Source organism: Carcharodon carcharias, chromosome 2, assembly GCF_017639515.1.
Source record: "Carcharodon carcharias isolate sCarCar2 chromosome 2, sCarCar2.pri, whole genome shotgun sequence".
Classification (NCBI taxonomy): Eukaryota; Metazoa; Chordata; class Chondrichthyes; order Lamniformes; family Lamnidae; genus Carcharodon; species Carcharodon carcharias.
The window spans coordinates 66,823,402-66,837,742 of NC_054468.1; the positions used below are offsets into that span (position 1 = coordinate 66,823,402).

The 14,341-nt window shown below is 41.0% G+C and overlaps 1 protein-coding gene across 1 annotated transcript in view; it reads left to right on the top strand.

Moving 5' to 3' along the window:
• The window catches only part of cul3b (cullin 3b), a 104,265-nt gene that overhangs the window by 67,353 nt on the left and 22,571 nt on the right, over positions 1 to 14,341 (top strand). Inside the window, exons 7-8 of the mRNA XM_041213466.1 lie at positions 3,295 to 3,440; positions 10,704 to 10,880. Of these exons, the coding sequence (XP_041069400.1) occupies positions 3,295 to 3,440; positions 10,704 to 10,880 (323 nt within the window). The remainder of the gene's footprint in view (positions 1 to 3,294; positions 3,441 to 10,703; positions 10,881 to 14,341) is intronic.

The following is a 14,341-nucleotide window of genomic DNA, read 5'->3' on the forward strand; positions in this document are numbered from 1 at the left end:
TTTTCGTCTTATCACCTAAGCTGGATTTGAACTGTTGTCAAAGAGGTGAAAGGCTAGTTGGAATCCATTGCACTAGCTGTCACTAGGAAAGGATGTCCTACACAATTGTACAGAATTCTTGGATTAGTTATAAGGATTTAATGATTTTTCGGTTTGTTTTCCATTCTTTTTTGATCTTTTTCAAGAGTTGTTTTGTAAAATGGAGGCACATTATCTTGTCTTGGGAGGTTGAGATCATTTAAGATGCATCCATTGCTTTAAAATGGTCGCCTTGGTACAAAAGTGCACTTTTTAGATGCAATCTCAATTATTCTATTGTCATGTTACAAGATAATTATGAATGAAGAAGGCCAAATGACATGCTTCACATTTATCTGGAAAGACCTTGAAGTAGCCTTATTGCAGCATCCAGTTATTCCTTAAATGATTTCAGAGCTTTCATCTCTGCTGCTCTATTTGGAAGCCTATTCCATATGATGAACATTCTCTCTGGTGACCTGGTTTAAATCTTAAGTTCAAATTAATCAAAGTAAATTTATGTTCTGTTTGCAATTTAGTTTAAAGTAATGTTTCAGATTAGTCTCATACATACATACACTTCACTGTCTCTCATGTACCTCTATGGGCACTGCTGAGACACTCAGGTTTCCAGAATTTTTATTCACAACTCGGACTTCTAAAGCTATTATTCCAACATCTGTCTGCATGGATTGAATGTCACCTTTTTTGATGACCAGAGTTGAACACAGTACTTTGGTGTGATCTGACCAGAGCACAGCACTGTTTGAATCAGACCTGTGCTTTCTAGTTTGGCTGAGCTATGAAGTGTTCTGTTGGCTTTATTGTTTGCTACTTTTGTATTGCTACGACATGTTATGCCTCGAGTCGAAGACTCCTAGCTCTCTTTTGTTTTCTGCCTTAGCTATTTCGGAGTAAACGTTTTGCCCAGTTCTTTTTTCTGTGACCAGTATGTTACACCAGTTCATATTAAGTTTTATATCTGATATTGCTCTGCCAACTTTTTGCTGACTCGTTGTGTAATTTCTGAGCTGCCACCTCTGAATGTCCCAATTTCCAACTGGGTTTCTGAACCCCAAGTCATCAAGGTATTTTAAGGACTTTTGTGGTCCCTGCAATGATTGCTGGGCCTTCCAACTTAACCTGTCTAATTTGTCATTCTCAATGTCATTATTCATTGTTTTCTCGGACATTGTTACAGTTCCCATGTAATTATAGGCTTCCAGTCTTAAGCAGAGGGACTTGGGTGTTTGAGGGACTTGGGTGTTTGAGGGACTTGGGTGTTTGAGGGACTTGGGTGTTTGAGGGACTTGGGTGTTTGAGGGACTTGGGTGTTTCTGAGGGACTTGGGTGTTTCTGAGGGACTTGGGTGTTTCTGAGGGACTTGGGTGTTTCTGAGGGACTTGGGTGTTTCTGAGGGACTTGGGTGTTTCTGAGGGACTTGGGTGTACTCGTATAAGGAACACAGTAAGTTAGCATGCAAGTACAGCAAGCAGAATAAGGCAAATGGCATGTTAGTTTTTATTGCAAGGGGATTGGAGTGCAAGAATAAGGAAGTCTTACTACAGTTATACAGAGCTTTGGTGAGGCCACACCTGGAGTACTCTGCATTTTTGGTCTCCCTATTTAAGGAAGGATGTACTTGCATTGAAGGCAGTGCAACGAAGGTTCACTGGATTGGTACCTGGGATGAGATGGTTGTTCTATGATGAGAAGCTGAGTAAATTGGGCCTATACTCTACAGTTCAGAAGAATGAGAGATGATCGCAATGAAACATCTGAGATTTTGAAGGGGCTTGATAGAGTAGGCACTGAGAGGTAGTTTCCTCTGGCTGCGGAATCTAAAACATGGGGGCACAGTCTCAGGATAAGGGACCGATCATGTAGGACTGAGATGAGCAACTTCTTCATTCGGTGTTGAGAGTCTTTGGAATTAACTACTGCAGGGAGTTGTGGATGTTCCTTTGTTGAATGTGTTTAAGGCTGAGATAGACAGATTTTTGGTTTTTCAGGGAATGAAGGGACATGAGCAGGTGGGAAAGTGGACTTAAGGCCGATAATCAGCGATGATTGTATTATATGGCAGAGAAGGGTCAAGGGGCTGTGTTCGTCTACCCCTATTCCTATTTCTTGTGGTTCATACACAAACGTGAAACAAAGTAATGTGACTAGCTCTGCCAATTTTGAAGAACTGGTAAGGGACACAAGTATGGAGGCATTTGCATACCTCTACAATATACAGAAACAGCATTGCTTTTTTTATTGGCAAAACTCACTACAAGTGTTGAGCACAAAGTGTAAAGACAGAGTTTCATCTCAGCTCTTTGAGCAGGGACAGGCTGAGTTTCATACCAAAGCCACTCTTTTCTATGCCTAACAAATGGCTACGTGAAAATCTTAGGCTTACATTTAGCAATACAATGTTTAGGTTTTTCTGCACGAAGAAGGACAGTTTACTGTGGGGTTCCATCTAATGTTGTAGGTGGAGAACTTTCACTATATAAACCCAGTGACCATTTACACCCAGGGTAATTCACAAGATCTGGATAGAATTGGTCATACTTGTAACCACTTGTTAACAGAGAGCCATGTGATTCTCAAATCTATTGAAATTTTATATCAGTTGACCCATTTAAATCTGTGCCAAGAAGACCTTTTTCTCAGCTGAAAGGTCAGATATGGCAATGTGTTTCCTTTTGTTGAGATGACACTTTTAAAGGCTAAGTTGTCTCTGCAGAATTACTTCAGTCATGGGTGCCTTGTTAGCCTTCTGAAAAGGTTCTTTGCATAAGTCTTTTATTCTTATTGGAACCAATTTATTTATTGCTGCTAGAGTAATGGTCAAGCCCTTGTGGACTGATTCCCGCTACCTTCATTTATTTGCAGCATTTACCAATCACTTAGGTCGTTGAGCTTTTCCTTGTTGGTTATTGAACCAGTAATTCGTTGTTAATGAAAAATCGATTTGAATATCCAGTAGTAATCAAGATCCTGAAAGTCATCTGGAAAAATGATATGCTAAATCAAGCCAAGCTGGCATCTGAATCTCTTAACTTGATGCTATTTTGTTTTTTATTGAAAGGGACACCCTCAGTTAAAATAATAGTGACTGTGCAGCCAAGAGTAGTGCTGCATAGAAATATTTAGCTTTGTTGACTTTAACGTTTAAAGTTAAAATTTATATGTCTGTATTTTAAAGTTTAACCGGTACACTGTAGATCCTCTCTGCAATGCACAATCAAGCTAGTACAAAATGTACTTTATATCCTATTTCAGACCTAGCTTGTATGTACAAGCTTTTCAGTCGTGTGCCAAATGGCCTGAAAACTATGTGTGAATGTATGAGTTCCTACCTGAGAGAACAGGGCAAGGCACTGGTGTCTGAGGAAGGAGAAGGCAAGAACCCAGTGGATTACATTCAGGTTAGCACATGACAGTTCTGTCCTTTCATTGTAACTGTTAAGTAAAAAGGAAAATAGCTAGTAACCTGAATCAAACTGAACTTGTAAATTAGATTGCAATGTGCTTTTCATAAATTTCACTTCAATCTATATCAGTTTAAATACATTTTAGATTTTTGTAGTATATGATGGAATGTTGAAAATGTTTTCAGTTAGCATTCACTTCCTAATATATAATACTGCTTTGAAGGTTGCGTTCTACTAAAAGTCTTTAAAATAAATCAATCAGAATAAAAAATTTGAATAAGAGAACATCATCCAGGTGTTGGGGTAGGTTGAGAAATATAAATAGTTATTTGGTAGAACTTGAGTATTACTGAAAAAGACACGTCGAAGCTTTTTTCTTGCACTCATTGGGGCACTTTGCAAGAATACTAATATAAGGGAAAAGAAATTCATAGTGTGTGTGAAGAGAGTGCTGATTGGTTGGCAAATGGACTCTGGTAGAGGCATGGCCATGGGAACTGCACCAGTGATGGTGACTGACAGTTAACTACCAAGCATTGTTTGACCCTGATTGGTCAAGGCATTGCCCTAAGGAATGAGTCAGCAAATGGCTGTCACTTATTTTGTTTAGCTGAAATGGGTGCAATGAATGTCCATGTTCTTTCTGTCTGTAAAGCACAGGGCTCTATATATTAATATATGGAGCTTCCAGTACACGTAAATGTGCCACACTGCAAGCCTGACTGACTACCTTAAATTGGTTGTCAGCATAATTCTTAGCACACTGAGGATTATTTAGCAAATATTGTCTAATCGCATAATCACGTCTTATGTTGGACACTGTATTTAGAGTTTTGCAAGAGCCGTCTGGTTGGGTACAGTCTGTACCTTGCCCGTTGTTAACAGAGGCTGTTTGATACAATCCATCAATCTGCCACATACAACCTACATACCTAGCATCACGCTAGCACTGAAATTCATATACCGTATTACTCATTTATGTGATTGGCAGAACGTCTTTTTGGCTTGATGGCAGCATCCTGTGAGTGGAGATTATCACTTGTGTTGCTAGTTCGGGAATTCCGAATGACCCGTTTGATTTTCACATGCGACGCAAATTTCTTGCAGTGTTGTGAGGCCTTAAGACCAACCCGGACATACACATCAGTAAACCTGACAAAGGGACGGGAATAGTCATCCTTAACAAGTGTGACTATATCAACAAAATGCATGCCATTTTTAATGACGGGTCTAAATTTGTATCCATTGCCGCTCAACATGAATGGACAGCCTTTCTTGAAAATAAGCTAAAAAATCACTTGCTGGACTTGTGTGAGAGCGATGAGCTACTGCGTGATATATACAACAAGGTTCATCTTCATGGTTCACTAAGTCCTCGTATGTATGGGCTGCCCAAAACACACAAGTGATGTCCCTTTATGCCCATTCTTATCTATGACTGGTTCAGCGCAACATGAATTGGCCAAATGGTTGGGCAAATTGTTACAACCAGTTTTGAACAAGTTTTCCACATACACGGTGAACGATCCTTTCACATTTGTGAAGACCATTAGGGACTTGCATATCGATAGCAACGTTGTGCCGATATGCTCATTTGACCATGCTAGCTTATTCACCAATGTTCCACTTAAAGAAGCCATAAATATTTGAACTGCTAACTGTGACATGGCTATCTAGATCCCCCACCATTGCGTGAATCAGTATTCATTGAACTTATGAACTTGGCCACTTGCACAGTTGAGTTCAGTTTTAATGACACCATGTATGCCCTGGTTGTTGCCATGGGATCCCCTCTAGGCCCAGATCTCTCAAACATCTTCATTGGGCTCCATGAGAAACATGTCTTGGGTAGAATGCCACCTAACCACCTATCCCTCGCATTTTTCCATATGTAGATGATACACTTGCTATGTTTAAATCCACAGCTGCATGTAATAATTTTCTTGCATGCTTTAATTGCTCCATCCTACACTCAAATTCACCTTTGAAATGGAGCAGCCAAATTAACTCCCTTGACGTACTAGTTGAGAAATCTGTTCAAGGGTTCTCTACCACGGTCTACCACAAGCCTACCTTCACTGGTCAATAAATGTATTGAGATTCTTACAGTTCCAGATTGGCCTTATCGGCAACCTTGTGGCTAGTCCCTGAGCCATTTGCTCACCATACAAGCTTGATGCCATAAAAGGCTGCATCAAAGGTATCCTGCAGGATAATGGCTACTGTGGTCAGATCGTTTCATGCTGTATATCATGTAAACTCATGAACAGGCCTAAGGCCCTCAGTTTTGGCCTAAAGTGCCCAGTCTACCTCAGATTACCCTGGAAAGGCAAGGTATCTCAAAACTTTGAGCAACAGGTGAAGCTAGCTGTTTCACACTGCTACTGTGCAGTAGCAACACAAGTGATACTCGCCCCTGACAGGATGCTGCCATCAAGCCAAAAAGACGTCCTGCTTATCATACAAATGAGTAATGTGGTATATGAATTTCAGTGCCAGTATGATGCTAGATATGTAGGCCGTACTTCTCAAAGACAGTCGGATCATATCAAACAGCAACCACAATTTGTAATCTCATGGCTGGGCATATCCCCCATTGTACCATTACCGCCAAGCCAGGGGATCAACCTTGGTTCAATATAGAATGCAGGAGGGCATGCCAGGAGCAGCATCAAGCAAACCTAAACATGAAGTGTCAACCGGGTGAAGCTATAACATAGGACTACTTGCATGTCAAATAGCATAAGCAGCAAATGATGGAGCTAAGCGATTCTGCAACCAACAGATCAGATCTAAGCTCTACGGTCCTGCCACATCCTAATGTGAATGGTGGTGGACAATTAAACAACTCACTGGAGGAGGAGGCTCCATAAATATCCCCATCCTCAATGATGGGGCAGCCCAGAATGTCAGTGCAAAAGATAAGGCTGAAACATTTGCTACAATCTTCAGCCAGAAATGCCGAGTGGATGATCCATCTCGGCCGCTTCCTGAGGTCCTCGACATCACAGATGCCAGTCTTTAGCCAATTCGATTCACTCCACATATCAAGAAACCGCTGAAGGCACAGGATACTGCAAAGGCTGTGGGCCATTCCAGCAATAGTACCGAAGACTTGTGCTCCAGAATTTGCCACGCCCCTAGCCAAGCTGTCCCAGTACAGCTACAACACTGGCATCTATCCTGCAATGTGGAAAATTGACCAGGTATGTCCTGTACACACAAAGCAGGACACATGCGCCCAACCAATTACTGCCCCATCAACCTGCTCTTGATCATCAGTAAAGTGACGAAAAGGGTCATCAACAGTGCTATCAAGCGGCAATTGCTTAGCAATAATCTGCTCACTGATGCTCATTCTGGGTTCCGCCAGGGTCACTCAGCTCCTGACCTCATTGCAGTCTTGGTTCAAACATGGACAAAAGAGCTGAACTCAAGAAGTGAGGCAAGCAACAACATCAAGGCCACATTTAACTCAAAGGGCCCGAGTGAGAATTGACTCAATGGGAATAAGGGGGAAAACTCTCTGCTGGTTGTAGTCGTAACCTCGCACAAAGGAAGGTGGTTGTGGTTGTTGGAGGTCACCTATCTTAGCTCCAGGACATCGCTGCAGGAGTTCCTCAGGGCAGTGTCCTAAGCCCAGTCATCTTCAGCTGCTTCATCAATGACCTTCCTTCCATCATAAGGTCAGAAGTGGTGTTCAGTACCATTCACAACTCCTCAAACTGAAGCAGCCTATGTCCAAATGCAGCAAGACATAGACAACATCCAGACTTGGGCTGACGAATGGCAAGTAACAATTGTGCCACAAGTGCCAGGCAATGACTATCTCCAACAATAGACAATCTAACTATTGCCCCTTGACATTCAATGGCATTGCTATCACTGAATCCCCCACTATCAACATCCTGGGAGTTACCATTGACTAGAAACTGAACTGGACTATCCATAAAAATACTGTGGCCACAAGAGCAGGTCGGAGGCTAGGAATCCTGCGACAAATAACTCACCTCATGACTCCCAAAGCCTGTCCACAATCTACAAGGCACAAGTCAGGAGTGCAATGGAATACTCTCCCCTTGCCTGGATGAATGTAGCTTCAACAACACGTGAGAAGCTTGACACCATCCAGGACAAAGCAGCCTGCATGATTGGCACTCCATCCACAAATGTCCACTCCCTCCACTGCCAACGCACAATGGCAACACTATGTACCATCTACAAAGTGCACTGCAAAAACTCACCAAAATTCTAGAGACAGCACCTTCCAAACCCACAACCACTACCACCTAGAAGGAAGGGCAGCAGACACATGGGAACACCATGACCTGGAAGTTCCCCTCCAATCTGCTCCCATCTTGACTTGGAAATATATGGCCTTTCCTTCACTGTTGCTGGCTCAAAATCCTGGAACTCCCTCCCTAACGGCACATGGACTGGAACGGTTCAAGAAGACAGCTCACCACCACCTTCTCAAGGGCATTTGGAGGTGGGCAAGAAATGCTGGCCTGGCCAGTGAAGCCCACATCCCTTCAATGAATAAAAAAAAAAGCATGTCCCACCAGCTGTTTTGAAAGGGCAATGTGCTGACCATTACCCAGATCACACAGGTGAGTAATATGGTATATGAATTTCAGTGCAGTGTGTTGCTAGGTATGTAGGCCACGTGTCGCAAAGACTGGCAAATCATATCGAATAGCATGTCCCAGCCTCTGTTCACAACAGGCAAGATACAGACCGTACCCAACCTGCCCATGTTTGCAAAACTCAAAACATAGTGTGATTCTGCAAATGGACAACCATTTGCTAAATAATTCTGTATGCTAAGAATTACGCTGATAACCAATTTAAGATCTGAGTCAGGTTTGCAGTGTGGTGCATTTGCATGTACTGGAAGCTATATATATTAATGCATAGGGCCCTGTTCTTTGCAAACACGGAGAACATGTATGTACATTGCGCCTGTTTCAGCTAAACAAAATAAGTGAGAGCCATTTGCTGACTCATTCCTCAAGGCAATGCCTTGACCAATCAGAGTTAAGCTGCCTAGTTAAAATTTCAAATAATGCTTGGTAGTTAACTGTCAGTCACCATGACTGGTGCAGTCTCCATGGCAACATCTCTACCAATCAGAGTCCACTTGCCAACCAATCAGCACATTCTTCACATACAGTATAAATTGTTATCTTCCCCTTATATCGTTTTTATTGCCAAGTGTCCTGATGAGTGCAAGACAAAAAGCTTCAACATGTCTCTTTTTTCACCAGTACTCAAGATAAGAAATATATGTAGCATTCTCTCTCTACCTACACACTCAATTGATTCCAGCTTCCCTTCTCCCTGCCTAAAAAAGAGAGAAAATATTCCTGGGCCTTGTCAAAATTTTACTAGAGCTCATATCTTTTATTGAAATGTAAGAATCAGCATCCAGGAAATGAGAGAAGGCCAAATTTTGTTGACTAATAGATCAGAAATTGTTCCAAGTTATAAATTCGGAGCTGGATTTTTGTGGTTGAAGGAGATGCTTGGTAACTGGTCTTGGTAACTTTAGTTGTATACTTTTACAAATCAAGGCACTTTTATGTTACTTCTGGTCAATTAACTTCATGGCTTTGCTAGGTCGAGGTTGGGGGGAATGGGTATGGTTAATGCTGAGGAGAACTGGCAAAAATTCATGCTGATACAAACAAACTTGCAGAATTGGCATATAAATGTCAAATGAATTTCAACATAGATAATTGTAAGGTCATGCATTTTGGTACGAGGAATAAGGGATTCAGTCATCCTTCCAAAAAGAGTCTAAATGGAATAGAGGCACTAAAGGATTTAAGCATATAGATTCATGAATCATTAAAATTAGCAAAGCAGGTCAACATTGCCCTAAAAAGTGTACTGGGATTCATTTCTAGAGGATTAGAATACAAAAGCAAATAAGTTATGTTAGATTCATATGGAATTTTGATTGGACAACTACTGTGCACAGTTCTGGTCCCCATATTACAAAAATGATACAGAAGCATAGGAGAAAATACATAATTGATTTACAAGAAAAATATGGAAACTGACTGGGCACAACTAGCATTAAAAAATAAATAGGCAGGGAAAGAGAAATCTGTGAGGTGACCTGAATAAGTGGGGTGCTGGCACCATTAAATCAAAAGTAGTATTGCTGAGCCAGACTACCATGGATGTGATTTTTGTTATAGGAACAAGTGACGCAGCTTTACCAGTATTAACATCACTCCCACGGTCTGAACAACACAAGGGCTGTGGTCAAAAACAAAAACAGAATTACCTGGAAAAACTCAGCAGGTCTGGCAGCATCGGCGGAGAAGAAAAAAGTTGACGTTTCGAGCCCTCATGACCCTTCGACAGAACTTGAGTTCGAGTCCAGGAAAGAGTTGAAATATAAGCTGGTTTAAGGTGTGTGTGTGGGGGGCGGAGAGATAGAGAGACAGAGAGGTGGAGGGGGGGGCTGTGGTTGTAGGGACAAACAAGCAGTGATAATGCTTCTATCACTGCTTGTTTGTCCCTACAACCACAGCACCCCCCCTCCACCTCTCTGTCTCTCTATCTCTCCGCCCCCCACACACACACCTTAAACCAGCTTATATTTCAACTCTTTCTTGGACTCGAACTCAAGTTCTGTCGAAGGGTCATGAGGACTCGAAACGTCAACTCTTTTCTTCTCCGCCGATGCTGCCAGACCTGCTGAGTTTTTCCAGGTAATTCTGTTTTTGTTTTGGATTTCCAGCATCCGCAGTTTTTTTGTTTTTATCACAAGGGCTGTGGTAGTTGGCAGCTGGTTTTAAAAATGTTGAATGACTAAGCCATCAACAAAGTCTATTTGAATAACTTATATTAAAAGTCTAATGATGACCATGAAACCATTGTCGATTGTTGTAAAAAAAAAAAAAACCCATCTGGTTCACCAATGTCCTTTAGGAAGGAAATCTGTTGTCCTTACCTGGCCTGGTCTACATGTGACTCCTGACCCACAGGAATGTGGTTGACTCCTAAATGCCCTCTGAACTAGGGGGCAACTAGGGATGGGTAATAAATGCTGGCCTGGCCAGCAATGCTGACATCCCATGAGAGAATTATTTAAAACTACTCTATGATAAATGCAATTGAGAAATAATTAATTGAAATATAACTATGGGAGATTATCATAGGTTTTTAGAACTACAAGCTTATTGAAATGAAAATATGCAGATTGAGCCTGCAGATTAAGCATGCATGTTTTTGTTTAAACAGGGCCTCCTCGATCTGAAAGGCAGATTTGATCGTTTCCTTCAGGATTCATTCAACAATGATCGTCTTTTTAAACAGACCATCGCTGGTGACTTTGAATACTTCCTCAACCTCAACTCGAGGTCCCCAGAATATTTGTCATTATTTATTGATGACAAACTTAAAAAGGGAGTAAAAGGCGTAAGTATTTATCATTTTTCACATTTTATCATCCTCCTTCCTTAAGGCACAGTCATGCAGTTCTCTGGAATTTAGCACCTTTCTGATTTTTCCTTGGTGATTTAAGTGTCAGCCCATTTAAAAGCCGCTTGAATAATTATTGGTCACTGTTTCCACCTGATGATCACATGTACAGTTCCATTAGAAGTGTAGGATAGCAGTCAAGAACTCTGGCATCCAGAACCATGGAGTTTTATAGAATGGAAGGAAACCAATGGCCCATTATTGTAACAATGCCCTAAGGCGACTCAACCCTCACTCGCCTCAGTAGATTAGAAATGCTGGTGGCATTTGTGGTGTCACCAGCAATTTGCACGCTTTTGTGCCTTTTTAAATATATAAAGCATCTGAAACACAAAAATGTAATAAGCACCAATAAGGATAATAACAGACCTCAGGCGGACATTAAGACTGGTGAAATGGACAGACACATGTATGAAGTAATACATTTTGGTCAAAAGAATGAGGAGATACAATATAAACTAAATGGTACAATTTTAAACAGGTGGTGCAGGAAGACAGAGACCTGGCTGTGTACACACACACATCTGAAATTTGCAGGGCAAGTTGACAAAGCTGTATTGTTTAAAGCAAAACTCTCAGTTATTTGAGAGACGAGAAAAGCTGGTGGTGTCACTACAGGCTAAAGGGAGATTTAATTGAGGTGTTGAAAATCATGAAGAGCTTCGAAAGAGTAAATAAGGGTCAATAACCAGAGAACACAAATTTATAGTTTATTGGCAAAACTAAGAGATGCAATGAGAATTTTTTTAATGCAAGTTATGATGTGGAGTGCAATGCCTAAAAGAGTAGTAAAAGCTGGTTTACTAATAACTTTTTAAAAAGGACCTGATAAATATTTGAAGGGGGAAAATTGCAGGATTATGGGGAAAAGCATGAGAATAGAACTAGTTGGATAGCTCGTTCAAAGTGCTGGCATAGGCACAGTAGGCCAGATGGCCTCATCCTGCGTAGTACATTCTGTACTTCTAATTGGAGGATTGGAACATTGAAACAATAGGGAGAGAGATGTTTAAATCGTTTGGTGAAAAGATGGAAACAAAGGTACCAGAGAAATAGGAATCTGAAGAGAGTTCCTGAAGAAGGTTGAGGTAGCAAAATATTCTACCATCAGTTAGGTGAAAATGTTGGGATGCAAGGAAGGACAATATAGGGAGAATGAAGGGTACATTTCAGAGTTAGGATGTACCAGGTGCAAGGAGGAATTTGGGAGGAAAAAAGGTGTTTTTAATACATTGAGGGCATGGAACATGTTTGTTAGTAAAGCAAACTAAGGGCAGGGGTGTCAATTTTAGGACACAGAGTAAGTCTTAGTAACAAGAAGAACTTGGAGTTTGAAGCTCTGCTTCATTAACTCCGCATCTACCAGAGAAAGAATGTGGGAATATACAGATGTTTGTTTAAGTCATGTACACTGATTGTTTTGTTTGGGGTGGCTTTTAAATTGCAGATTTTTCATTGTGAATGTGTAGTTCGTGCTAGGTTTTTAACTTGCCTGCACCACTTGAATAGGGCAATGAAAAAAGCCATGGACATTCTTTTGTCAATCTTTAAACCATTTAACTTCAAATGGCTTGATAAATTCACCAAAAGTAATTACTCTTTGATCATATACACTTTGCAGCAAGTTATGTGAGCCCACAGTAGCCATTAAATATCTGCAAAGTAGCACAAAGGGCATGCAGAATATTTGGATAAATTAATGGACTATTTTGCTATTTTTAAATGCTGGTTTTCAATGTAACATTGTACTTGATACATGTAAACCACAGACAATACTTTCAATTCTCAAACTTTGAACTGATGCTTTCCTTCAATTTTTAGTCCCAACATCAAACTTAGCTTGTTTTTTTTTTTGACAGTCCTACAACCAGAAGTTTTGTTGATGATGTTTAGGCTGTTTATTTTTTTGCACCTGTCCTTCCTAAAAATACTTTTCATAATGTTAGGAAATAGAGGTAGCTAAAGTAAGTTATATTGTTATTTGTGAATGAGGTTTAGCTTTAATGTTTAAGTTTGATTTGTATTTCTGTATCTGTGTGTTAAGAAGAGGTCAAGTTGAGTTTTAGTTTCAGTCTAAAAGGTGCTTGCATTTCTAATGAGAGCTTTAGGACTGTCGCAGCTAAGGTAAACAAACAAGAGTAGAGAAACTAGGCTATTGCCTGGCAACAGGGGTCCAGAGAGTTAAGTCCCTCCCACAGATACACACACAAGAAACTAAAAATAGCAGTTTGAGTTAGAAGCAGTTTGAGCTCAGTTGGTTTTGAAAGTAGTATCTAGGATAGACGTCAGCAAAGGGGACAGATAGCAAGTGCCAGGCCAAAAAAAAGACCCCAAAATCCAGAGGAGTGGAACAGGAGAAAGTCCCAAGCAGACCTCCTAGTCAAAGAAAGGACAGGAACCTGGCAAAGGCCCTGTTAAGTGAAGATAAGAGTGAGTGTCAGAGAGAGAGGCTCTAAGTTTCAGACTTAGAGATAAAAGCTGCAGAAAGCCGATTTAAAGTGAGAATAGCTTGCAAGAAGCAAGGCCTAAAGAGATGTCTGAAGGTCTGTGACGCTTTGCTATGGGCATGTGAAGCAGTGGTGTACTGTTGACAGCTGAATCGGTGAGTGCGCGTGTGGGAGACAGCTTGAATGCATGTGGTGACCCAGGGAAGAGGAACATTGGAAGAAAGTTCAAAACCCTGGAGGTGAACCCTTGCAGAAGGTGTCTGAGAGAAAGCATTGGTCTGGAAGAAGATTCCAAAGCAAGTCCTTGGAGAGTGGATATTGGAAACCATCATGTGAAAGACGGGGCTTGGTGAGACTGGTTGGCTCACGGTGTAATAAGTGTCTGGAGGGGAATTGATAGAGATTCATAGCATCTGTGTGGGATGGCATCTGTCACTTGGTTTCAGATTGTGGTGTATCTGACCACAGGTTGCAATTGGTTTACATGGACTGTGTACTTTGAACATTAGAGTATAAGATAGTTTTTGTAACTTGTGTTATCCTTACAAATCTGTATATATCTGTAAAGGTATAGTTGTGGGTAAGGGAGTATTTAATATACTTTTCTGGTTTAATAAATGTTTTATTATTTTGTTTAAAAAGTTCTTAGCTGCCTCTGGTAACTCTGTTCAGTAGCCCCTCTCCACATATCTAGACAAACAAATAAAAGTTAGGATCTATCAAGTAGGGTTCCACCCTGGGATCAGGTTTGTCCAGTGGTAACCTCAGCTGGGGATCATAACAATAATTAAGAACTGTAGTGAAACTGTTGAACTTAAACAAGGGAAGGCAGTGGTGTAGCAGTAATGCCACTGGACTAGTAATCCAGAGGCCCAGGCTAGTGCCCTGGGGACATAGGTTGAAATTTAACTACGGCAGCTGGTGTAATTTAAATTCAATTAATAAAATCTG